The 25,878-nt window shown below is 51.5% G+C and overlaps 1 protein-coding gene across 7 annotated transcripts in view; it reads left to right on the top strand.

Annotated features, from left to right (window-relative positions):
* Window positions 1–25,878, top strand: part of RNF220 (ring finger protein 220) — a 213,005-nt gene that overhangs the window by 78,643 nt on the left and 108,484 nt on the right. For 4 of the 7 annotated variants that reach the window (XM_030278887.3, XM_030278889.3, XM_032749864.3 and 1 more), the window contains exon 2: window positions 5,330–5,404. The exons of the other annotated variants lie outside the window; for them this stretch is intronic. In XM_030278887.3, coding sequence (XP_030134747.1) covers window positions 5,330–5,404 — 75 coding nt within the window. The remainder of the gene's footprint in view (window positions 1–5,329; window positions 5,405–25,878) is intronic. 7 annotated transcript variants of the gene reach the window in all.

Below are 25,878 nucleotides of genomic sequence, written 5' to 3'. Positions count from 1 at the left end.
ACGTGTGAGGGGCACACACGTATGTGTTTGTGTGCAGATGTGCCACTCCATTAGCCCTTCCCTTAATGTCTTGCCTGTATTTGGAAGTGAACATGAATGAAGGGTGGGGGTGATTTTCTGACTTTTGAAATATTGCCCAAAACTTCCATTTGTATTTCAGAGTGAAGGGGAGTTTGGTGAACTTGAGCAAACAAAGTATTATTTTAGGAATAGGAAATGTGCAGCATGGGGAGATTCCCAGGAGCAGAACTTCATGTAGACAGGCCTTTATGCTCAAATTCACCCCCACCCACAGTCACGCACAGGTGATCTCCAAAACTCTGGATAGGGAGGTGGGCTGGGGTGTACAACCCCTCTTCTGCTCTTCCTGGAGCTTCTGCTTCACCATGTGATGCCATTCAGGACACAGAGAGCAGAAAGGCTTCCCCCCAGCCAGGCTACAAATAAACCCAAAACTGGGCTGTAGGCAAGAAGTGAGGTAGGTGTGGGCAGTGAGAGATAAGGATGTACTTGGAAGATGGACACCATGACAGTGCCACCATGGCATTGCTCTGGACAATCTGTCTCCAGAAAATGTAGCAAGAGGAAGGTTTCGTTAACTCACTCTTCTGCTTCTGTGCCTGCAGCAACTGCAGCCATGCTGCAGACTCAGCTGATCCAGGACCCTTCCTTGCACAGATGCAGCATTGAGCACTGAGATTTGAGCCCCTCATCCAGTTTGGGAGCTGAACCCACGTCAGGGTCTCTGTGTGAGATCCTCCTTTCCCCTCCATATGCACACATTGGGCCCCTTATTATGACATGTGATCCAGGACTCCTGGCTTCAAGCAGGAGGCTTCCCAGGGCAACATCAGGAAGTGTTTTCCACCAGGTCTGTGTGAGAAAAGGCTGCATCATCAGAGTGCTGGAGGTTGCTCATTCATTAAGCCTAAGTGGCTGTAGCCTCTAGCAGGTACAAAGAGGGATCCATCACTGCAGAGCAGTGGCCCTGCCACTGGGGATGAGGTGAGCCTCTGTTCACTGCCCTGATAAAGGAGGCTGTGGTAGCACAAGATCAGCTGCTTCATTTCACATCCACGGGGCTCTCACGTCCCCTGTGCATCCACTGACAGCACGCATGGACATGGAAAGGGTGACAGGGCAAAGGTGGCACACAGGCTCCTAAGTGAGAGTTTTCAGTCACCCCTGAAACCACTGTTGTGACTCCCAGCCTCTCCAAACTTGTGGCCAATGCTGACAGCAAGACAAGGTTTGATGAAAACCTTTAATGTGCTGGGATTCATTAGCTGGAACTCATTAAACAGCAAATAAGAGCCTGGATGTTGCCAACTGAGTCCTGCCAAAAGGAGTCCTGCAGATGAGGCAGCCTGGGATGGCAGGAGACCCCCATACTGGAGGGCAGGCAGGCGAGGTCCCATCACTCTGCAGCAGAGCAAGGCCAATGCATACAGCAGAGATGGGAATTAGTGTGGGAAGAGTGCAAGGGGGCTTTGGCAGTAAGTACCCCTCCTCCAGCTCCCCAAGGTTAGTCTGTTCTCAAAGCCTTCAACCCATCATGTCTGTCCAGGCTCAGCCGTTCAGACTCCTGGAGTGACACCCACTTCTGTCATCCAGGAGAGGAGCTAAGCTCCTGCCAGCCTTGCCCTCCCAGCCCATGTGAGCCCATCAGGATGAGGGGGATGGATGACTGACAGCAAGAAAAAAAGTGACTGCAATGTAAGGTATGGAGAGCAGAGCATGATTGCAGCTCTTCTAATGCTTTCACGGTGGAGCATGGCTGTTCCCAGCTGGCTTCACATGGAATGTGCTGCACTCTCATTGCTGAGCTTGCAAACAATGTTTTCCTGGGGGTGGTTTGCCACCAGCCAGCACTGATAGAGGCTGTAGCCACCTGGACTACCACAGAACTATGCTGGACAAGCAGCAGCCCATGCAAACCCACATCTCCTTGTTGCTTCCCAGATGGGCAGGGGGCCGCAGAGCTCCATGTGTGCTAGTACATGGGGAGTGCAGGGGTTTGGCATCATTCCAGGGACCACATGGACAGCCTAGGAACAGCAGAGACCAAGGAAGGTGAGGCTTGAGCTGTCCACCCCAGAGATGGCCACTGCCTGGCCCTGGGCAGGATGGCCCATGCTGTAAACAGGACAAGGCTTGTAAACAGGGCTCCAGCTGGGACAAATTTAGCCCTTTGGGGTTGCAGCCCTGGTGCGGCAGGACACGGTGTCAGGGTATTGTCGAGAGGAGAGAGGGAGAAAGAAGCTGAATAAACAAACACAGCTTGTCCCTTCTTCTTTTTTTTTTTTTTTTTTTTTTTTTTTTTTTTTTTTGTCCCAGCCGGACAATTGTTGTTTCAGCCGGACAATTGCCCTGCAGATTGAGGGAACAGGCTGGAGTTCAAGTGAATTTGGCTTCCACTGCCTCCCTTTTCACATTGTGTTTTCACATCAGAATGTATCCTGGCATATATGGGGAGAATGTGTCGATACCTGTGTGTATGGGTAACTCCATGGGTGCTCTGCTCACATCTTTGGGCTGGCACAAAGGGATAGGGGCTGCTCTCCATCCCAGGTCAGGCTGAGCAAATTGGCATTGTCTATCATGCAGGACTTGGCTGTATCCCTTATGCACCAGACTAACACTTGTGGGTGTCCAGCAGCACATGTGCAAGGTGATCTGTGCTCCACGTGCATCTGTACGTGCCTCCATGGGTAGAGCAGCTCTGGAGGTGTCCCCGCACAGCAGAGGGACACTGTAGGGCTGAAAGTCTTTGCAGAACTTTAGAAAGAGAGATCAGGACTCAAGTTCCTTTTCTCTTTTTCTGTCATAGGGTTTGGACAAGTCATATTCCCTTGACAAAATAATCTGTGATCTCTGGACCAAAAGGCATGGATCTTTTCTTCCAGTCCTGCTCTGTGAGGATCTAAGTCTTTTTCTAAAGGCCGTGTTTGGACGCAGCCTAATTTTCACATCTAATTTTATTTTTCTCACATCTTTCTCTGACACACACGTGCACACGCATGCTTCTATTGGAAAAACGATTTTAATACCCATGGCACATTGTCCTGGTGTGATATAAAATCCAATGACATGTGGCATTTGGAAAAGGTCACTTCCCCCATCAGGATTCATTATCCTACCTCATCCTGGGAAGCCATGGGGTTGCCCCCTCCTCTGCAGACCCCTTGCCCCCTCCCTGGCTACAGGAGGCAAGCAGGAAGAGGGGATGAGGCATTGGGTGGCTGTGCCATGGACCTTGGCAGTGTCAGGCAGTTTCTGCAGCAAGGGCTCTTGTCTCTCATTTGATGTCCTGCACTTCCTGGTGCCTTAATTTTCCTCCTGTCACACACCAAGAGGACTTAGAGGGATGTGCTGCTGGGAAAGCTCTGTGGGGTGCATGACACTGGGTTTGGCTTTTGCTTGCCTCCCCCTGCTCACTGCTCCCTGTCTGTTCCCTGTCAAGTCAGAGCTGACACTTGTGAAGCCTGTACTCTGCCAGGTTTCATAAGGGAAACTCTCCCCTTCCCTGTTTCACTTGTCCAAATTCTTGGCTGGGTTGTCTGGGAAGTGTCTGTCTGTGTCAGTGCTCACTGCCACCTAGACAGAACTGAGAAGAGAAACTGGAGAACTCATGGAAAGCCCAGCTCCTCACCAGCTTCCCCACCAAGCATGGGGATGCTCACAGCAGGGCAGGAGTGACAAGCTCTCCTGGCATTCCTGCATGGTTTTGCCTTTCCTTGGACTTATTTCTGCCAGTCTTTCCCAGAACCATTTTTGTCCAAGCTGTTTCCAGCCCAGCCTGGAGCTATTCCCTGGAGGGTGGAAGGGTGCAAGTCAAATTTGCTGCGGGGGTTGTTTAGAGGTTCTTGGGGGATGCAGTCCCTTGCAGAGCCGAGCATGGACTGCTCCCCGTGGGCTGTTCCATGGGAAGGGAACTGCGAGCCAGGACTTTTCCACTTGTTCACTAACTTCACCTTGGGGCACCTTGGCCAAGTTGTAACCCTGTTCCCCACCTAGAAGGGAGGGGAGAGGTGAGGGTGGGTGCACTGAGCATGCAATGGACTCCAGGCTTAGTGGGGAGGCAGGAGGAGGGAAACAGGAGCAGCTTTTACTGGTGGCAGAAGGATTATATTTGCAGCAGGGAGTGGGATTTAATGCTTGATGAAGATGACTTCTCAGAGTGCTGAGGGTGATGGTGACTGGAGGCCCTTCCTACCATATAAACACCAATGAGTTATGGGTACCCCAGCCTCTAATTACACAGTCAGCCCCAAATAGGCTGTGTCTAACGAGGCTGACAGACTAATATCTCAAGAGCCCTTAATGTGTTATCATCTCTTGCTGTATGACCTCATATTTATAACTGCTCTGGTGGGAGGTTGAGAAATGTCCTTCTCTTCCCCAAGCCCCCTCCCCAACTTTCCCCCCCTCCCCAGATCAGCAGCTCTTCAGCCTCATCTGTTAGGATCAGGAGGAGAGAGGTGACTTCTTTCCATCCATCATTAGAGGAGTTCATGCTATTAGATGATTAAAGACATTTTTTATAATATTTGGAAGAGGCTTTGAAATGTCCCTCAAACAGTGTGATTAATGCCTGCTTAACCCTTGCCTAGCTGGGATGGCATGGTGGGGAGGCAGGTGCATCCCAGGGCAGGACTCCCTGGGCATCTCAGCGGTCACCCAGCCGTTGGGCACCCCAGGCCCTGACAAGGTGTGATTCATGAGCATGGGGCACCTGCAGGAAGCTCTGGCCTCCAGGCAGTTCCTAATGCACCCGGGGACTTTGTGGTTTCTGAGGCTGCAACGGTTGGGGCAGAAGGAAGCCCCGTCTGCCCCCTCTCCATCACTTCCACAAGAGGCCCCAGGGCTGTGCCAGTCCAGGTCTGCAAGCTGAACCATTCCACACTGATGCTGTGGGTTTCAAGGAAGGGCAAGGAGAGGGGGTGAACAACCCGTGCCCATTCCCAACTGGCCTGAGCTGGTGGAATGCTTGCTTTCCTAATTTCCTGATCTTTTTATTCTGTTGCTCCAGATGAAGTTTCTCACAAAAAATCATTGGCATCTTAGATGCTCCTGTAGGATCCACCTTTAGGGTGTTGCAACCTTGCTCCAAGTTTGTCATAAGGACCCAGGGACTGGTGGACACATTCACACTAAAATTGGTGTCAGCATTGACTCATACCTGCCAAAGCCCAAATTATTGGTGTTCCCTGATGTTAGTTCCCTTGGGGGAGTGGAGATTTGGCCTCAGATGGGGGAAGTATGCCCACCTCCTTTGATCATAGGCACAATGTTTCATAATCTCAATTTCTTGTCAATTGATTGCCAGATAGAAGCGACAACCAAAGAGGGCCCCAGGCGTCTGCAACTGCCACTCATCGTATGATTTTAACTCTCCCCCTCTGTAAGTTTGCATTATTTTCTTCTTCTTGTTGTTGTTATCTAAAGAAATCTCCTCTCTCTCTGCCTCCAAAAAGCCTCCTAGAAATTTGAGCACCCTTGTTGATTTGGTATTCAGTGCATAAATAGCTAAGAAGGGTTAATGCATGATTAATAGGTGTTTTATTAAAATGGTTACTCTGTCATTATAGAGTCAAAAGGATCAATAGATTTCTTATAATCATGGCTTAAAATCATCTTTAGCACCAATGCTTATGTGCTTAAAACCCTGAACAGGGCATTTAGAGGACCTGGGGTGGGGGGATCTCCTGTTAACTCCTTCCAACTCTTCTGTCACCTGAAGTGTGACTATTCAGATGGAGAAAAGTCAACAGGGGGCCGCACATTCTGTTATGGTTTCAATCTGCCTTATTATTGATGGGATTACAATTGTCACACCTGAGAGACAGAAAAGTGAAATGGAAAGCAGGAGAAACTGGGAATGCAGGTGGATAAATGCTCTTTGTTACAACAGTCAGCAGCACCTGAGTGAAGCAAGGCTAGGACATGGCCAGGCAGTCTCTGATCCATTAGGTGCCTCTGCAAAGCAGCAAACGTTGGCCAAGCATCACCCATCACAGCCTGGCTCCTTCTCTTAAATTTCACTGCCTCTACACCAGGGTAAGGTGGGGGATTCCAGCCTTGCACAGAGATGAAGTCACGTACCTGGTGTGAGGCAGTTTGGCAGTGGCCAGGGAGGACTTGCCCAATGCCACCCGAGTCACCTCAGGGGGTGCTTTTCCAGCAGCTGGATGATGGTGGGTCTGGTTGGCCCAGCCCTTTGGGATGTCTGTTCCAAGCTGCTGTTTGGTAACTCCAGGAACACCATGACAAATCCCAGAGACACTGAGCTGCCGACCCCCAGCACAAGGTCTCTGCAGGAGGAGGTGCTGTTTAGACAGGCTGACATGGGAGCATCTGAGCCAGCCCAGGCAGGGGGGAGTGCAGAGCCCCTCTGCCCCCTCATTGCCCCACACAGCAACCTCTCCTCCAGCAGAGAAGAGATCCAGAGGTCATGCAGGGGGTCTGTGGTGCAGCCTGGACAGCAATGCAAGAGCAACTGGCTCTGTTTCCTGAATGATTCCTGAGTGTTTCCTGAGTGATTTTGGCAGCCTTAGCTATGGATGTTGTCTACAACACTCATACAATGGAGACCTAGATCTGCTGCCTAGGGAGCAAAGCAGACGTTGGTCTTCTGGGACCAGTCCTGGTGGCCTGAAACCCCTCCCTGTGCCTCCATTTCTCCCTCCCAGGTGCATTTGTGCCACTTCTGTGCAGCCCCTGGCACTACAAGCCTGCCCAAGGTTGGAGACTCTCACTCCGAGGCTGCTGGGATCTGGTTCTCCCTGATGATTTGGCCATGCAGAGTTACTCTGCTGCAGCCCCCCTCCTTCACTCCCTTGCCCTGCGTGAGGGCTCAGCCCCACTCCCCACCAGCTCTGCTCCCTGCCCGGCCCCACAGCCCAGGCCAGCCAGCTGGATTCAAGCCAGTCAAGGTGACATAAAGGCAAGGTCATCCTGTTACTTTCCCTTTCTCTTCCCTGCCTCTCCTACACTCAGCTGCTTCAGGCTGGCTTGAACAGCTCCTGCTTCACAAGAAATCCCAAGTTTACCCCGTCCAGCTGGCAGGTGTGTACCTGGCACAGGGATCTCAGGCTGCTGGAAGGATATTGCTGCCTCCACCTCCCACCCCACCGGTGCTCTGTGTGGGGTTGGGCAGAGATTTTCCAGACTGCCTGCATCCAGCCCTCTCCATCCCTCTCTCATTGCTCATTTCTGGGCTATCATGTTCGACAGGGAGAATTTGTTTCTGTCCAGAGCAGGCCCCCAGACAGTCTCAAACCTCTGAGGATTTATCATCTTGAGCTTTTGTTTGTGGGTCTCCAGGACCCTCTGCCCCACAGCCAAGCCCAGATGTTTCTCTGTTTCCTCCATGGAGCCTGGTGATCCCCAGGAGCATTGACCCTTCTCCTCCCCAGTGGATGTCCAGTCATGCAGCTTCCCCACACCCTGGTCACACACATGCATGCAAAGGCTGCTGCTGGGGGCAGGATGCTGCAGTCACAGAATCAGGGGACATGTCCACCTTAACCTGCCAGAAAGTCATGGCCATGGCTTTTTCTGGCTTTGCTTTCCAGGGTTGCCAAGGGAGGTGGCCCAAGGAGGAGCACACTGGGCTCCCAGCACAGGAATCTCCTGGGACACTGAGATCATGTTGAGCCCACCCTGGGATTGGTGGGGGAAGCCTGGGCTTGCCTCCTTGCAGCCCCCAAATTGCATGTCTGCTTGCCTCCCTGCTCCACAGCAGCTAAGCCCCTGGGAGGGCTGGGCACAAGCAAGGTCTGACCCCCCTCACTTGTCTCAGGGGTCAGCAGGGACGTACCCTCATGTCTAGTGCAGCTGAAACATCAGCAGCCACCTGTTCTGAGTGACAGAAGGGTGACAGTGGGGCAACTCTTCATCTAAGCAGATGTTCAACTGTCCTGTGACCAGGGTGGGGAGTTTGGGGTCCCTCCCAACAGGTTCAAGTCTGTTAGGACAGAGCTATTGACTAGCACAGTCAGCAGCTGGGGTTGTGTTTCCAAATCACCACCACTGCTGTGTTGGATGGGACCCTGCATGTCACCAGCCCCTTGCTCACTTTCATCCTGTCGCAGAGGCCACTGTGTCAGTGACAGAAAGCTGATCTGGAGGGCAGCCGAGTGTGACAGAGAAGGAAAGGGGTGCAGGGCTGGTCCACCAAAGCACCGCCCCTGCAGCCCCATCCCCTCCCTGGCTGCCCACATTCCTCTGCAGCAACGCCAGGAAAGGGGGAACCAACCTTTGGCATGTTTATTGACACTCCCTGAGTTCATACTGCGACTCTACAATCTTTCCCTGAGATTATTAAGAATTAATTGATCACTTTTATATTCCCCCCGATACCCGGTGCTGCTTTGCGACAGGCGGCAGGAGGAGGGAAGGGAGGCGGGAGGAGGGTGGGGTGTGTGTAAAAAACACACTGATAAATGTTAATTACTCTTTTACAGCCCTTGTCAAATTCCAGAGCAAGTCGTAAATTCATTAAACTCTAACGGATTAAGCACATGCAGCTTATTTAGTCGCCATAAACAAGATCATTTGGATGTTGATTTTCCCCTTTTTATTGCTGCAGCAGAAAAGAGGAAAAAATGAGATGGGGGAAGCAGTTGGTGGTTACGAGGGAGTCAGAAAAGTTTGGATTTATTTCATATCTTGTTTCCTTGCTCTGTGGCAGCTCTTTGTAGTGTATCAGCCCTTGGGTTGTGCCAGCGTCATTCCAGGGAGTCTGGCCATCCCAGGAGCTGTGTCCATACCCCACGCAGCATGGACAGCCCTGGAATGGGAGGGCCACGTTGTACAAAGGGTGCCCATGTCCTCTCCATGCTCCAGCAATGCTTTTACAATGATGAGGCTCTTAAAGACCCAAGCAAGACCTAGATGAGCAGGGATGGGATTCTTGAAGACCTTTCAGTGATGTTTTAGGTTGTGATTGCTGCTCTGGTCTCCATCATGCTGGGAGGTCTTTAAGGGTAAGTTGTCTCCAGCAAGGCTCATCCAAGGCTGTGGGATGCAGGAGTCTGCTCTCAGCCACTCTACAAAAGACTGTGCAGACAGAGTTAGCACAGGAGTAGCTCTGCTCATTCTGGAATGTTTCAGCTCATTGAATGCCATTCCCAAAGTGCTGACTGTGCCCAAGTGAGTGAGATGACCCCTATCAAACTCAGCCAAGAGAGAGAAGAGACAGGAAAGGGAAGTCATGCTGTTAGACAGGGACATGGTGCCTTTGGCTGCTCTGAACACAAGAACGTGGCCCAAGGTCTGCCAACCCACCCAGTGAGCTTGCCATCCTCTGCTTGCCTGTGTTAATAATCCAGGCTGACCTCCTGAACTGTAGGAGCGGTGGAAGGAGAATGAGAGGAGGGTCATGGAGATTAATTCATACTCAGGACTCTAATTACAAGTTTCTTCAACACTGGACTTTGAATGAGGAACAGGCTCTGAGGCAGCCCTGAGTCCTGCCTGCCCCTCAGCTGGCCCTGCTGAAATACCTCCTGCTGCCTTGCAGGAGTTGTTTTATTGGGAAATGGATAGCATTAGGCCCTGGGCACCAGCATCTCCCACTGCAGCTCCAGGGCTCCAGGCTGTGCCAAAAAGTTGCCACACTGCTGCATAACTCTGTCCATGCCTTGGGCTTAGTGTTGGAGACCTGCTGCCATCCTTAGCATGCCCAGCTCCCTGTCTTGGTCCAGTGGGACAGGAGCAGGAGGTGGCCTGGGAGACCAGAGGTCCTTGGTGGGTGTCACATTCTGGCCCTGTGCAGTGGAGGATGCTCCACAGGTGTGGTGCTGGCAGGAGCTGTGGCTCTGCTGGTTCTGTGGTGTTGGTCACCCATCTCCAGCAGTGCTGGCCCTGGGACATGGCTCTGCTTCTCCAGCCTCTCCCAGCCTCTGGCAAGGCTGTGCTCACCAGGAGCTGCAAGCAGCCATGCACTGCAGGCAGCAGAGGGAACTCTCAACACCTCACTGGAGTGTGCTGCCTGGCTGCTGCCAGAAAAATTTCGGGCTTTTGCTTTGGAGTCCTCAGCAACTGTTCACCTAAAGGGGGTGACCTGGGCACTGGAGGGGTGCTGACTTCCTCCCACCCCATTTTAGCCCATTTCTGAAATGGGTCACACCAGAAGGTCTGAGCTGTGAGTACCTGCCTAACTGCACCAGTCCTGCTCCCCTCTGCATTTGCCTCTTGAGGGGCAGAGGGAAGGAGAGGAGCTGCCAAAGTGCTCAAATACGACAGTAAGGAGCTGCCAACATTCAGAGCCCCATTCCTAGCAGGCATTTCCCTCCCTCAGCCTTTGCATCAAGTACAATGTGCACAGATGCCAGCAGAAGCATCCCTACCCATCAGATCCCTCTGTGTTTTCCTGCTGTGTGACGTGCCCTCCAGAGATCTCCCTGGGGTTCTGAGTGCAGGCGGGGCATCCAGGGGTTAACGGAAGGAGCATGTCCCATGCTAAGCAGTAGCTAACAGCCACCAGCTAATAACTTTATGGCTTCAAAGCAGGGCATTTATCATGCTGAAGTTTGTTTATGCACAAGTTATATAGCACATTATACCAGCACTGTGTTTGGCTGATAAATTCTCTGTGACAAGCAAGGCTACCAATGGGGACTCACCAAGTCCAAAAGACCAGTAGCTTTTTCCTGAACTCTGCTTTCCCAGATAAGGGTGTTTTTTCCCTCTTTTGTTTTGTGAGGGGGAAAGCAAAAAAATTAAACAACTGTAAACTTAATAAAGAAAAAAAAAAAAAGGAGACTTTTATTGGATAAGTTGTCCAGTGCCATGATGCCCCAGTGGGGGCATAGGAGAAGGTTCTGACGCTAGTGAGGACTAGATGAGCTGTGTTGGGAAGTGATGCTTATGGGTCCATGGCCTCATTGGACATATACTGAGTGAGCACTGTCAGGCTCTGGGCTGTCTCCAGGAACAGCCTATCTCGGTCCTGTTTGCATTCATGGAGGATTTTTTTTTTTTTTTCAGAAGTATTAGAAGGTGCTCTGGCAGCTCTCTGGTTCTGCACAGTGTTTCTAAAATGAGCCATAACTGTAGCATTCAGCCCTGTTTTGAGGTTATGCATGTGTGAGACTTGTTACTGCTTCAACACAAGTTCTATGTTCCCCTGTACCTCTTGCTCTGGGTTCAACTGCTTTAATCCCACTAATAATAATGACCTTCACATTTCTGGCTTGCTCTATCACAGGAGCCAAACCCACTTTGCAAACATTAACAAGCTCAGCCTCCCAACTCCATGCAAACATGATAGGTCAGAATTATTTTTCCTGCTGCAATGATGGGGAAACTGAGACATAGAGCAAGGAGCGTGCTGACCTGAACACACTCAGAGGGGCACCCTTTGCTTTACCCAGTAGACCTCACTCTGCTCCAGTTTGGACCAGTGTAGGCTTTTGTAGGTCTCACCTCTGGAGCAAGACCTGGGGCTGGTGGGATGCAGTGGGACAAATCTTGATGCCAGGACCTACCTCTGGAGTGGCACTGAGGGCTCTTGATGTTCCTCCTGCAGGGGACTGGGGAACACACTGTAGGGGTTGTGGTGTGCCAGCTCATCCCAGCCTTTTCCTGTGGTGCCATGCCCACAGTGCTTGTCCTCCTGCCTTGCTGCAACAAGCAGAAAGCCCCCAGCATGATCCAGTGTCCAGTGCCTAGGCAGTGGGTATGTGGGTGGCCAGCTCCCTGCGTGAAACATGCTCTGATGTGTGTCTGCAGGGCCTGCCCAGTGAGGGCACCTTGGTGCATTTACCTGTGCACACACAGGTGTGCATAAGCACGGATTGATGAGTGCACCAGGTGCATCTCCATCTCCAGTGCCGTGTTAGGATCCACCGTGGCTGCCCATCCACATGGCCCTTCCCAGACACGTATCCATCCCAGCCTGTGCCTCTCAGGCTGCATCCCTGTTGCATCCCCAGCTGGGCACCCGTGCCAGCGTGCGCGGCCGTGGGTCTGCAGCGGTGGCTGCGTGCAATGGCCCCTGCAGGCCGTAAATACTGGCAGTGTGGCGGGGAGGTTGAGCGGTTTATGGCTCAAGGTCAGGCCCGTGAATCATAAAAAGGTGTCGGAAGGAGCATTAACTCCTAGCTTCGCTTGGTCTCTGTGTGGTTTCAGGCGGGGCCCCGAAGGCAGTGATTAAAGGGTGCACCTTCCCCTTTCAGTTTTACGGTAAAAGGAAAGCAGTAAATTAGAAGCCCACAGGCTGGGGCAGGCCAGGTCCCGCCAGCACAACAGCTAAGCAAGTACCTGCCGTGCGCCCCGAGACTCCGCCGCTGGCTCTGCACACCCCTCCCAGCAGAGCTCCCAAACAGCCCCTTCCTCCCTTCCCTTCCCATGGCAGTCCCTTTCCGAGGAGCAGTGTCCATCCATGTGGTGGGCATGGCAAGGGACATCCCTCCATCTTTGCCCAGCAACAGTTTGGGGTGTCCTGGGCTGTTCAGTCCCGCTCACCCCATAGAACAGCAGCACCTCTTGCTCTGCACCTTTTTATGACTCCTGCTGTAATTAACTCCAGTAATAAATTTTTTTGAATCCAAATAGATATAATTAACATTTAATGCCCCTGTTTTCTTGTGAATTGCCAGGACTATTAAGAGCTGAGTATTGATTGAAGAGGCATATGTTTCTGCTGCTGAGACAGAGGCAGAGAGCCCTGATAAAATGGTTGGGTCTTGTCCCACATCTAGGCCTCAGAACAGTGAATTGAGGCTGGGGAGAGTTGGAGCAACATCCAGCACTGCCGGGCTGACCCTGGCCCAGGGAAGCAGAGAGGAAGGGATGAAGGTTGTCTTATTTTTTCCCACCAGTCATCTATAGGTACCCTCCAGCACTTTGGCCTTTGTTGAGTACTCAGTCATAGGCATTGCTACCAGCATATGCTCTAAACTCACCATCTCCTGAAGAGTTTTCAGGGATAGAGGTGTGAATACATCATGTTCCATTCTCATACCAGATTCTGCAGCTGACCCACCTTGCAGCTATCCTGGCGCTCTGGCTCATAACCACCACCATCTGCCATGAGACATAGGAAAAAACACTTTCCCTGAGCTGCTGCTGTTGAAGCCAGTCCTGATAAGGCACTGTATGAAGGGCTGGGCCACTGCCAGATTGATTTCTTCTGGCTTCTAACAGGGCCAGTGCACATCAGCCCCAGGATCATTGCAGGTACTGCAGCCCTTCTGGCCCAGCTTTCCAGTGGGAAGGCTGGGGCTGGGCAGAATGAAGAATGCAGTCACATGCTGTGCCCCTGTCCCTGGGCTGGATTGAGCATTAGAAGTCTCTGAGGAGGAGAGGAAGGGAGCCTTGCAGCATGCCAGGAGAGAAAATACTCCTCCTTTCCCTTAAAAAAATGTGCTTTTTCCCCTGGGGAATGGCATTGCGGAGCCCTGGAATTGACGCAGCTGCCAGAGGTGATGGATGGTGCCAGCTGATGGAGCAAAGCGGGTCAGCAGAGCAGAAACCAGCAGGCACAAAGAGAGCATCCCTGCTAACCAAGGCAGGCGGTGACACCCTGTGCCGGGGCTGGGCCCACAACAGCCCCTCTCTGTTGGGCTGGAGATCGGCACAGCTGGAGTACCTGGGGTGCCATCCTGCGATGCCCCCGGCTTCACCCCAACTGCAACGCCAACAAGAAGGGCCTTTCTTCATCTCCTCACAAGCCCTGATTGTTCTGATGCTTCCCCTGCTGCTGCCTTTTCTTTTGCCCTTCCCAGAGATGGTTCTGGGAGGAAATGGAGAATTTGAAACATCTGCATGACCAGAGCTGCTGCGACTACAAGGTTTCAAAAGGAACTGAGACTTTTTATGTGAGTCCAGACCAGGTTGTCTTGGTCCACTCAGCAGCCCCATTCCAGGACATCTCAGTTCCCTCAGCAGCTGTGCTATGTGGCTGTGAACCCACCCTATCTCAGTTTCCCCACCAGTGGCTGAGGTCCGGCTTCACCTTTGCAGGTGTGCAGCAAAGAGTGGGTGCATGCATTTCAGCCAAGTCCCTCCTAAAAATTGGGGAGCTGCAGTGCCAACTGCCCAGGGCAGTTGTGCTGCCAGGTCCTCTGCCTTCCCTCCTGGGCAGACAGGACTGTGCTGGCCATCTCGCAGATGAGAAGGGGGAAACTGAAATGTGGAAGTCTGGGCTGGTGTATCAGAGGGCTCTCCAAGAAGGGATCTGGCCACCTTTTGATGCTGGTGGGAGGGATTAAATTTTTATATATTGTGGAGGCAGTGGCTGCAGACAGAGATCAAAAGACAAGGCAGCTGTGTAAAATCAGTCCAAACACTACTGAAACTTGTGTGCAGTCTCTGTTTGCTCTGAGAGACACATAGAGAGCCTCTGGGTAGGGGATGGGACAGCAGCTTGCAGGGATGCCAAGGGGATGCTGGCAATTCTGCTGTGACTAGGGCTTACAGACACCCACTCCAGCCTAGAAGCCCCTTGCTCTGCCAGCAGGAACTGTCTTCTCCCCAAGCACTGTCCTCATCAGCCACTCATGGGAGGGCAGGATATGTCCCCCTCAGATGGGTAGGATCTGGAGGAGATCCAAAGGCAGGCCACACTAAGCTGTAGAAAGGAAAAGCTCTTTGGAAGGCTGGAGTAAAACAGCATGTAGTGAGCCCCAGGCTTGAGACTCAGGATGCTCCATCTCTCTTGTGGGGTCAGCAGGATCTTCACCTTGCTTTCACCCAAGCATAAGGAAGAGAAAAAGCTCCTGCCTCAGCTGGGAGGCCATACTTTTTGCTCAGATCCCCTTGGACAGAGGCTTACAATGTCCTCCAGGGATGCAGAGCTGCATTGTCCCTCCTGCAGCCTGGGGATATTGAGCAGGTCTCCCTGAGATGTGTGTCAGGAAAGAGCCCAGGCATCCTGGCTCCGATCCCATGCTCTGTCTCCAACTGAGAGATGTGTGCTAGCTGAAGCTGCTAGGCTGAGGGATGTATCTCTGGAGGGATCTGAACCCTGAACTGTCATCTTTGCTCTCCAGCAAACCCAGCTGCTGAATCCCTGTGCAGCACTGACTGCTGCTCTGGCAGATGTGAAGAGGAGGAGGAGGAGGAGTGCAGGGAAGGGGCTCAGCTTCAAATCGATTCTGAGCACTGTGATAAGAATCTCTTATCACCCTTGTCATTGTAATGGCTGGGACTGAAATGCTGGGCTGAGTAAGAGTCAGGTTTTGCAGACCAGAGTTGAGGAGGAGACAGGGCACAGCAGGGAGAAACTGTGGCTCTGGAATGAGGTCGAAAGGCTCTGAGTTCCTGCTTGCTCTCCAGTGACACTCTAAACCAGCTTTCTTTTCCCAGCCTTGGACCTGCCCCTAGCTTCTTTCTCCAGTTCCTTCCAAAGGAAAAGAGCTCCTGGTGACACAGATGAAACACAGTAAAGGAATGAGTCCAGCACATCCAGACGATGCATGGTGGTAAGGGTCACACAGAAGAGCAGTCCTGGGGGCTGAATATTGCCAGGAGAGACCCAGAGTGAAAGGAAAAACAAGAACTGAGAAGTTCATGTTTGCAGCTTCCTCCAGCCCCTTCCCACCTTCCCCTGAGCTGGGCTCAGCTCCTTCCCTTTAAGGGGTGCAGCACAGGAACCCAGGTTCTCAGGAGTCAATGGTACCCAGGAGCCAATGGAGTTGACAGGGATCTGGCAGGGATTTTAGGGCTTTGGGAATTCCCTCTGTTTCCACTGCTGTCCAAAAGCAATGGGTAAGGGAAAGGGAGCTACTAAGCTTGTATACTCCAGGTGGTATTAGACTACATAGTGATAGCACTGAGTACCCTCATCTGTAAGAGGCTCCCCTGGTGCCCTGCTGCATGTTCTGCCTTTAGCCCTTCTTCCCTGCATTTATTAGCAACTGTTGGTTGGGATTCCAAGGTCATCAAGCCTTGCAGAAGTGAAGATAAAATCTAAGGCTGCTGCAGTTCCCTGCATCTCCAGCCCCACCAATCCCCTTGTCTATCTACAATCTCTCCCCTCCTGCTAAGCTTTTCTCTGGCAGACAAGCCCCAGAAGGTTAAACAGCAGCAAGGCCACTTCTCTGTCCTCCTCCAACAACCATGCAGCTGGGAGATGTGTCAGCTTCCCACCTGTCACCCTGTTCCCCTTTGCAGTGGCTGTGTGGGATGCCCTGCTGCCAGGTGGGGATGACCAGGCAAGGACCTCAGTACTGAGGAGGGAAACACTGTTCCAAAAGGGTCTGCAGCTGCCTGGGAGGTTTTTCTGCTGTTTCCACAGTACTGGTGTCAAAAAAAGCCATTCTTGAAAGATCCCATGAGCCTCCTGCACATGGGTGCCCTGTTTCTGGGAGCTCTTAACCAGGTTGAGGTGCCCCAGTGCATGGCAGAGCTGGGGACTTGCACAGCAGGGGCTTTGTTGGGCCCAACAATTTTTCTGCTGGGGAGGACGACTCTGAGCAATGGACTAGTTTTTCCTATCATGGCCCAGATCCAGGTTTCATGACTGTTTGGTGGTCAGAGAAATGGCCCACCAAACACTCTCAAGAGACACTTCAGGACTTGCCCATTTAATTCCAGGAGGAACAGTGTCACGTCGAGAGAAATTGGCCCCACCAGAAGATTTATTAGTTTCTCCTTCCCTCTGCCTCCTGACGGTCTGTGGCGAGATCCTCAGAGTCATCTTGCTAAAGCCGAGGGCAGCTTAGTGCTTAAATGGTTTTCATGCCACAGCGAAGTTTAGTGCTTGTCAACAAGTCCGAGGTCTTGCTGAAAAGCCTCAGTAAACCAGAGCAGCAGGGAGACAAGGAGAGTAGGCACCAGTGCTGGGAAGGGGGGAGCACATGAGCCAGATCTCCAAAGCACCTGCATACATGGGAACACATCCAGCTCTAGGTATCCCCACTAGAAAATTTGGCTGCTCCACAATACATGCAAGAGTTGTATTTGGCCCAGCTCTTAAGTTTAAACTTCATGGAAAAACCTCCTTTAAACATCACTAATGTGGGAAAACAGAGCTGGCCTGTAGTTTTTAAGCCCTTGCTTTTGTAGGCTCTTGCAGAAATAGATGTATGCACTATTTTGTGTGCTGTATTCACTAGGATGCTTTTCCTGCTGAGGCAAGCCCGGAGCTGGTGGGGCTGAACACTGTTGCAGTAACGTGCTGGCTCTGCAGATGGGGATAGCAGAGCTCAGAAACTAAACTCGGCTCCAGATGATACTGAAAAAGCTTGCCCTGCCTGGAGAGGACAAGGAAGACACCCTCACTTCCTCAGGCATCCCAGCTGCCCGGCCGGGAGGAGAAAACCTTACAGTAATTTTCTTTCCTTTTGGGGAGCTGGATTTCCTGGGTATGAATTAGTTTGAGCATGGGATAGCTCAGTTCAAGCTCTGGGACACAGATCTGATGCAGGGCAGATCTGCAAGGCACATGTCACAGGGGAGCTGGCAGTGCCAAGGTCTGGAGGCCACTCATTCTGTGGGCTCCTGGGAAGCCACCCCACACTTTGGTGGCAGCACAAGGAGCAAGGAAGCACAAATAGCAGGGCAGGCTGTCCCCACCCTGGGCATGCTGCAGCAATAGCAGCCCCAAAGCCACCTGCTCCTATGGAATCTGTGGGTGCCAGTGGGTCACTTGAGTCAAACATTTGAGCAGGTTTTGGAGGAGGGCTGGGTATCTTTATGGGCAGTAATAGTATTTACAGCCCTGCTGGCTGAGGCGCTGATCCACATGGAAGGGAGATCCCTTCTTAGCAAAAAAAAAAAAAAAAAAAAAAATTTCAACAAGTATCTGGCCTCCAGCCTTCCCAAAGGCAGGATTGGCCCCATCCTTTTATTGAAGTATCCTTGGTGCACTGATGCCTCTTGAACCTGTGGGTTACTCCCACCTGGCATAGTGAGCATTCCTGTGCTGGTGAGGTGTAAACTCACCTGGTGTAAACTCATACTTCTCCATGGATTAATTAAGCCCTTCATTTTCATGAGAAGTGTCAAAGATTTCCTTTCCTCATCCCACTCCGTGGCTTTACCCTGACATCCACAGTGGCTGCCTTCCTTGGCAGCTTCCCTGCCTGATAGGCAGAGATGGCAGGCAGCCCTGCACACACCCCATGCTGTTTTCCCATCACCTGCCATGAGGCCTGCATGTTTTCATTTAGTCAACATAGGGAAAAGCTGTAAAACATATGTCTGCTTCCCAAGGAGAGGGGAAAAAAATTACTCCAACAGCTTGGTCCAGTTAACAGCTTGGGCTCTTGACTCTGCAGTTGGCTTTGCAGGCACTTTGTTTCATGCTCCACATTAGCTGGCCTCCATCTCTGGCTGTGCCAAGGTATGCATCTGTGGGGAGGGATATCTTGGGGCAAGGATGCTTGTGGGGAGAAGGATGCCCCCAGGATCTCGGGGAGCATGGTGGGGCTGTGCTGCCCCCTGAGAGCAGGCAGGCAGGAGCACTTTCCACCCCACCCTTTGCGGGCTCCTGCCAGCACAGCTCCCCATCCATCCCATACATTTACCTAACGCTAATGAGACGTATTGATTGGAATGATGGGATTTGTAAAGGTCGCAGGGTTAAAGTACATAAAACCAGCCTTTCTGGAGCTGCAATATCAGGGCCGATGGGTCTGGTGGGAGAGATTAAAGGCCTCGTGCTGCAAGAATGGAGAGAGCTGACAGCAATTACATTTCAGATGTGTGCATAGTTATAACCCCCTCTCCTTGCAAGACAGGCAACCACGTCCTCACCACTGCGGAGCAGGTCTCCAGCATCCCCATCTCCCTTTCAAAATCAAGATTTCAACAGAGCAAATCAGGGAATGAAAGAATGAGAGAAAGGGAGAGAGAAAGATTGAAGACCCCCGTTGGAAAGGTCATGCCCAGCCCTGTCCCTCTGGTTCGTGTCCCTGTTTTGGGCTTCCCAGCTGAGTTGTTGCAGCACTGCTGCATGCTAAAGTTGATGAAACCCGGGTTCTGAAAACACCATGGTCCCTTTTGTTAGGGCAGGACTCCCACTACTGGTAATGAGATCATCTGGCAGGTCATTAGAGATCTCTGTCCCCTGGAAAGGTTCATGTTCAAGGGCTGGAGGAGTCCAGATCCCCAGAAGCACAAGTACACTAGGCTGGAGGTTTGTCCCAGATCAGGGTTAACAGGTCTTGGAGTAAGAGACAAATATATCTGGACATCACTTTTTCTAGAGGTGTTTCTCAACTATATGGGAGACACATAGGAGCTCTGTCTCCTGTGTTCTGCTCTGGGTTGTGCCCATAGAAGTTTATTCCTAAATCCTCCGTGCCAGCCCAGCTCTGGTGGAGCTATCTTACTCCATCATCCCTCCTTGCAGGCCCCTCTCTACGCCGTGTGTTTATTTCTTGAGCCAAAATAGCCAGGAGAGTTGTACTACCTGAAGGTGGTGTGCTTTTAACATCACAGGTTCTTGGCAGTGGTTATGAGGTGCAGGGGAGTAAAATGTGCCTCAGGGTCTTTCCTGGCCCTCCAGAAGAAGCACGTAGAGAGAGACACAAGCTAGGCTAAGGGATGTGCTGTGCTAAAGATCAATGTTGACAATATCACTACACACAGAAACAGCTGAATTATCTCCATGAGTGACCTTCATTAGCCCAGCTCCAGACAGGAGCAAGCTCAGCTCAGGGACCTTCCAGCCCCATCTCATCTTAACTTCACATGACCCACCATTCCTCTCACAGCAGGATTAACATCAGAGGCACCCAGGACTCAGGAAGCCAGGCTCCATCTGGCATCACACCAGGCCAAGACCACAAGCAGGGGCTGCATTCCTCTGGGGATGAATCCTAGAAGGGAAAAGAAGCCGTTTCCCATGCAAGGAAAAAGGCACATTGCTCTCTGGTAACTGTAGCTCTCAGGCTCAGAACCTTTGCCTGGTGCCAAGGCAGGGTTTGGCACATGGAGTGAAGAACCAGGGATCTTCACAGCTCCTGCAAGGCACTTCTGCACAGCAACATTCCCCTGCTGCCCACCCACACATGCTGGAGATTTGAATCCTTCCCCGGAGCCCTGCCAAAAGGCCTGCTCTGGGCAGCAGGGACTGCCCCAGTGCTGCTGCTCATCACCAGGCACTCACCCATGCAGCTTGGTCTTTATTTATCCCTCCTGCGCACTCTCTTTCCCTCTCAGATGGTAATGAGTGGTTTGCACTGGGAACTAAATGAAGTTGATTGCCCACTGGTGTCTGCCATTAGTGGTAATTAGTTAAAACATCAGAGTATAAACAGTAAATTGGCTCTAATAATTAATACTAGCACTCAAGCATATGAGAGACACAGAGATTGGGAGAGAATCAGTGGCAAGCTTGTAAAATCAGCTGGGGCTGCTTTAATTAAAAAAGAAGGAATGTAAGTAACACAGTATTGGAAAAAGGACAAAAGCCATCAGGATCTTGCTCGTTAGGAGTGTGGTTGTGTCTCCTCTGGAGTGTAGCAGGGCTGAGCACTCACCTCAGGCCTCAGGTACCTATAGTGCAGAAGCTGCTCTGAAGTGCTGGGGCGCCGCTTGTGTGATGAGTTTTAGCCTTGTTGCCAGTAACCTGGGGCAATAGAGAGGACTGTAACATGTGAATGTGCTCCTACAGATGTGAGGATGAGGCAGACAAGTGAGATAATCCCATGGGATTTTTCAGGAGAGATCTGCTTAGATAAGAGAGGCTGGCTTATTCGGCTGCTCTCTGCTCCTCTCTTTCCTTCAGTGACAGATTTGGCCTGAGGTACCCTTTGGGGAACGAGGAGTGGTGGATAGATCCTGGCAGGGAAGGTTGGGTTTACTCTTAGAATATTTTTTTTCTGCACAGGTTTTGCTAACCTGCATCTTGCCCCTTCTTCCAGCCCCCTTCTTGCCCCTGTGCACCTTCCCCTTGCCCTGGGCAGGCAGGGGCTTCCTGTAGCTCTCCCTTGGCAGAAACACCTTTGGCCCTGAGTGCCTTCAACACTTCATCTTAACACAAAAAAAAAACCAAACCAAAAATCAACAAAACAAGAAATCAACAAAAAAAATCCCTGAACAACAACTACAAAAACCCAGCATAAAGCAGTGATGCTGGGGTGGTGCTGAGCACTGGGGCTCCTGTGAGGGGTTACAGTGTGGCCCTCTCTGAGAAGGCAGGTGAGCTGGCCATGCACCTCGCAGCCCCTGGCTCCAGCAGAGGTGGCAGAGCAGCGTCTGGGGAGGACAGGAAGGCTGCATGTATATTGCTATTAATCATCCCCACGTATGTTAACCATGCTAATGTCCTAAGTGACAATAGCCCATCTCAGCTCATGATTTAGGGTCTGTGAACGGAAGCTGGGCTCCTGGGAGTGAATGCGTGAATCCTGTGCTGGTACTAAACCTTCTAATAAATCTAACGCACACCAAAAAGCCCTGGGCACTAAATCCCAGAATCCGGTAATTGAAACCCTTACAGCTCTCAGAAAAAGGTAACCGGTGAGTGGAAGTGAGTGTATGTTTTTACAGAATATATATCCTATCTGCACCTGATTATCTCCAGCAGAGACAAAGGAAACCTGGTGCCTCCTCATAAAGCACCTTGTTCCACAGACTTTAGATAATACCTTTGAAAATAAGAACCAAGCAGCCTCGTGCTGCAGGGGCTGATGCTGTGCTCTGCAGACATGAGTGGGCAGGAACAAGGAGCTATGGCTCTTTGCTCGATCCCACCACTGTCCCATCTGTTGGAAAATGCCACAGGGACTATGGCCAGCCTCTGCTTGCTGCCCTGGACTGCCCTACCTTAGTATCATGGGGGTCATTGGGCTGGCATGCCTGGGGACAGTCACTGACCCAGCCTGGCTCAGGCATGCAATACTGACAGAGAAACATTCCTGAGCTGTCTCTGCCCTACAAGTTGTAGGGGCAGAGGAAGGGCAGAACATTCTGTGGGGCTCAGCATCCCAGCTGATGTGGGGTGGTGCAGGGTGGGTGGAGATTTTACTCCAGTGCAGGGACCAGCTGGCTAAGCAGGAGCCCCAGTGCAGGTCTGACCCCACCTCTGAGAGCAGAGGCACTAGTATGTCCCTGCTGTGGCAGCAATGAATTTGGCATCCCTCCCATGGCTGGTGCGTTTCTGATAGCCAATGCTAAGGCTGTTTATCGTTTTGTTTACTAGAGAAGAAATCATGTTGGTGTTTTACTCTGCTTTTAATCTCTGTTACAGACCACTCGGTAATGCCTTGGCAGGGGACTTAATAAATATAGTCATTTGGATAATGAATGGTGATGATAAAGGCAAGCTAGAGGGAGGGCGCAGAGGAGAGATGCTGCACTGGGCACCTGGTGGTGTTTGGAGGCAGGAGGATCACGTCCTCCTGAGATCAGTCCTCTGCAGGGTCCCACAGCCCCAGCCAGTGACTGGGATACAGGGGTTGCCCAATGCTTTCCCAGCTCAGCATCTTTTGTTGTGTGAGGGGGGCTGAGACTGGCAGGGATAAATGCAGACCCCAGTGGCCTGCCTGGCAGGAGCCACAGGCCTGTCACTCACTGGGGGTGGGGATGTCTTGTGCCCCTGAACCCCAGGGAGCTGGGAGCTGTTTGTGCATGCTGCAGCACCATTTCATGCAGCACTTCTGTACAGTGACTTTCTGTGGGACATTCTCAGAGATGAGAGGATTTGGGCTTTTATTCACTCTCTCCCTGACTTTCACTTTACTGCTGCCTGGCTGTCCCTCTGTATTACTGTGGATCATCCTTGCAGCCCCTCTTGCCACCCATCAGAACCTTGCATCATTCTGGCAATGCCTCTGCACACCAGTGCAGCCGTTTTCGAGTGAACCAGTGCTGGGCTGCAAATGAGCTGTGCTGGCTGCCCACCCACATCTCCCATCCCATCCCAGGGCACCGGGACTGTCCCCTTGGGACAAAAACAGGACTGCCATTGCCTCTCCCCTTCCTCCCTACCAAACCCGTGGGGAGCCTGAGCACCCTCATTTCTCAGGTCACTGCTTGGCTAATGGTCTATTAATTTGTTCAGTTGTCCCCTGTGAGGCAAACTCAATTTCTGGCTGAGATTCCTCCCTGGCTGTCGACACAGTGATGGATAGGATGAGTGGCTGTCACCGCCAGCCCCGGCGCCCGCTCGGCACACTGGGCACCCGCTCGGCTCTGCCTGCACCCTGGCGTGGCTCCAGCGGGGCCAATCCGCCGCCTCGCGCCCAAGGACCTGTCTCTGGCAATGAAAAATGACAGAAATATTTAAGGACAAATAAGGTTTACAAACCCAATTTAAAATTATTATGGAAGACCCTGGCTGCAGATGGGCCCAAGCTGATTCGTGGTGGCAATCAAATAGAATTTCCTTATCGTTGTATTATTTTAGGGTGTTATCTGGCCCCATAATGCAGTTATAAATTCAATTTCATCTGCGAGCATTCATTGTTTACTGTCGCCTGTTTGCTGGGGAAAATGTAAACACTTTGCAGCCCTCGGCTGAAAAATTAATTTCTGGTGGAAAACGGGAAAGAGGAAAAAAAGTGGAAAGTGCCCACATAAAAAGAGAAAAGAAGAAAGGTGGTGGCAGAAGTGCTGCTGGGCATGGCACAAAAGCTGGTAAGGGCACCAGAACCATCTGAGATGCTTGTGCCAGTCAGCTGCTGTGGCTGGCTACCACCTTTTTCCGTGCTTGGGATGGCAGTGGATGGGAATGCAAGGGGATGGATGGGGATGGGCAAGGATTGATGGGATGGGTATCTGGGTGGCACTGGCAGCTCTCACTTATTCTCCCTGCTGCCACATTTCTCCTCTGTGCAAAAGGAGGAAGAAAATACTCAGTGACCCGATGGGGCTGCCAAGGGAAAGTTGAAGGTCTCCCATTAATTCCAGACTAAAAATGACAAATTCATCTTCTACGACAATTAAATGAAGTCAGTAATTGATGCTAATTGATCTTCAGCCGAGAGGGCTCTTACTGCTTTGCTGTGCTCTCCCTGATGCTCTGATACTTTCCTTTCTTCCCCACTTCCCCCTGCAGCCCACTGGCCATGGGGGTGTCCCCAGGGCCCCAACAGCTGCTCCTGCACTTGCCCAGCTCGCCAGCCACATCTTTTTTGGCTGCTCACTTTGTGGAGTTTGCATTTATTTTCTCTCTCTTTTTTTTTTTTTTTTTTTTTTTTTTTTTTTTTTTTTTGGAGGCAGGTACCAGGCCTGGCTGTGTTAGCGACAAAGGATTTATAGCCTACAGCTGTGTAGGTTTCCACTTAATTTTTATAAGCCCAGCATAAGAGCCAGCGGGGGGTAAAGCACACTTGGATTTTCTCTACTTAAAATATTACAATGTTAGCACTTTTGCTTGAGCCCTGAAAAGGGGGCGGTGGGGGTGCTGGATGCGTGTGTGTGTATGTGTGTGTTTGGGGTTTTTTGGTGTTGTTTTTTCTTCTTCTTTTTTTCTTTTTTATGAGAGCCCTTTAATCTTGAGCCAATATGTCAAAATCAAATTAAGCCTTGGAAGGGGAGCGGGCTCAGCGTGCCAAGCTCGCTCGCTGGGCTGTAAATGTACAATTGTTTCTGGGAGCTGTTATTAGAGCGAGGTGACTGCTGCCTGTTCGGGGACCCTGACGTCACATCCTCCAGCCGTGCTTGGGAAGCAGCACTGGGAGGAGGGGGACAGGCTTTGGCCACGTGGTGACCACAGGGAGGGGATGAAACCATGGTGTCCCCTGGAGCAGAGCAGAGGGAGGGTGGCACTAGCCCTTGTGTGGATGGGCTGCATGGTGGCCCCAGCAGAGGAACCCTGCGGATCCTTAGAGACCCTTGGGGACATGGCTCATGTGTCCACACAGAAGAGCAGGTTGAGAAGTCCTGAAGGAAACATCAGAGGAGGTGGGTTTTAGAGATGGAAGAGTTTACTCAACCAGAACATCCCATGGCCCTTCTGGAGAGGCAAAAGGGGCAAATCAAGGTGGTTTTTTAGTTTCCTGATTAAAAGGAAAGCACTAATGTGCTTTGGTTGAGAGGCCCAGTTCTAGCCCAACCTAAAGCCTTTCAGCAGGGAAGGGGGGCTGGCCAAGAGCTTCATCTGCAGAACCTCTTGCAAGGTATGGTACAGCATCACTAATCTGGGGGAGCCATGCCTCTGTGGGACCTTGGTTATGGGCAGAGGGGGCAAGCCTTACTCCCCTAATGTGGAAGTAAGATTTGTGTTGCTCTGCTGTGGGGTTCACACTCTGCAAGGAGGTCATGAGCCACTTTCAGGAGGTCTTACTGTGGTGAGATGCTGCCATCAACACCGCCATGAGTGTTTGGAACCCACATTTCTGCTCAGCTTTGCTGTAAGCAAAGTAGCAGCAATGAAAATACTGTAAAGTATCACTGTTTTTCACCTGAGACAGTTTGTAATTATCCATAGTGCTGGTATTTGACATTATATTTACACTGTGCAGTCTTTAACATCATCACTTACCACTTTATTTCATGCAGTGGAACTGAAACAGGCTGGAGGAGCATGGGGGGGCAGTGAAAGGTGTATTGGCACACTGAGATCTGTTCAGTGCCCTCTCCCTCTGACCTGATTTCGACTTCTACAGATGCCAAGGCAGGTGGTCCCTGCTCCATATCCCCATATCCCTGGTTTGAGTGCATTGGCATGGGCAGCTTCGTGGGAAGCCATAGGGGACTGGATGCTGTGGTCCCAGCAGTTTTACCATCAACACTGGGATGAAGGCCCAGTACAAGGACAGCAAGCAGACCTCACACCTCCTCTTGACCATGCCACATTGGGCAGGAGAGACCAACTAACGTTCAGAATAATTAATCCTGGTTTGAGGCAGTGGTAATGAGACGGAACCAAGCAAAGCACTGACAGGGCTGTCTGGCCATGATCCAGGAGCTCCACGCAGTGCTGGGCTGTCCTGGGTGGACACATGAGCTCATTAGGAGCAAACTGAGACA

This window comes from Taeniopygia guttata, chromosome 8 (genome assembly GCF_048771995.1).
Source record: "Taeniopygia guttata chromosome 8, bTaeGut7.mat, whole genome shotgun sequence".
Lineage (NCBI taxonomy): Eukaryota > Metazoa > Chordata > Aves > Passeriformes > Estrildidae > Taeniopygia > Taeniopygia guttata.
Note: the sequence above shows the minus strand (reverse complement) of the source record. Positions and strands in the feature narration are given on the sequence as shown.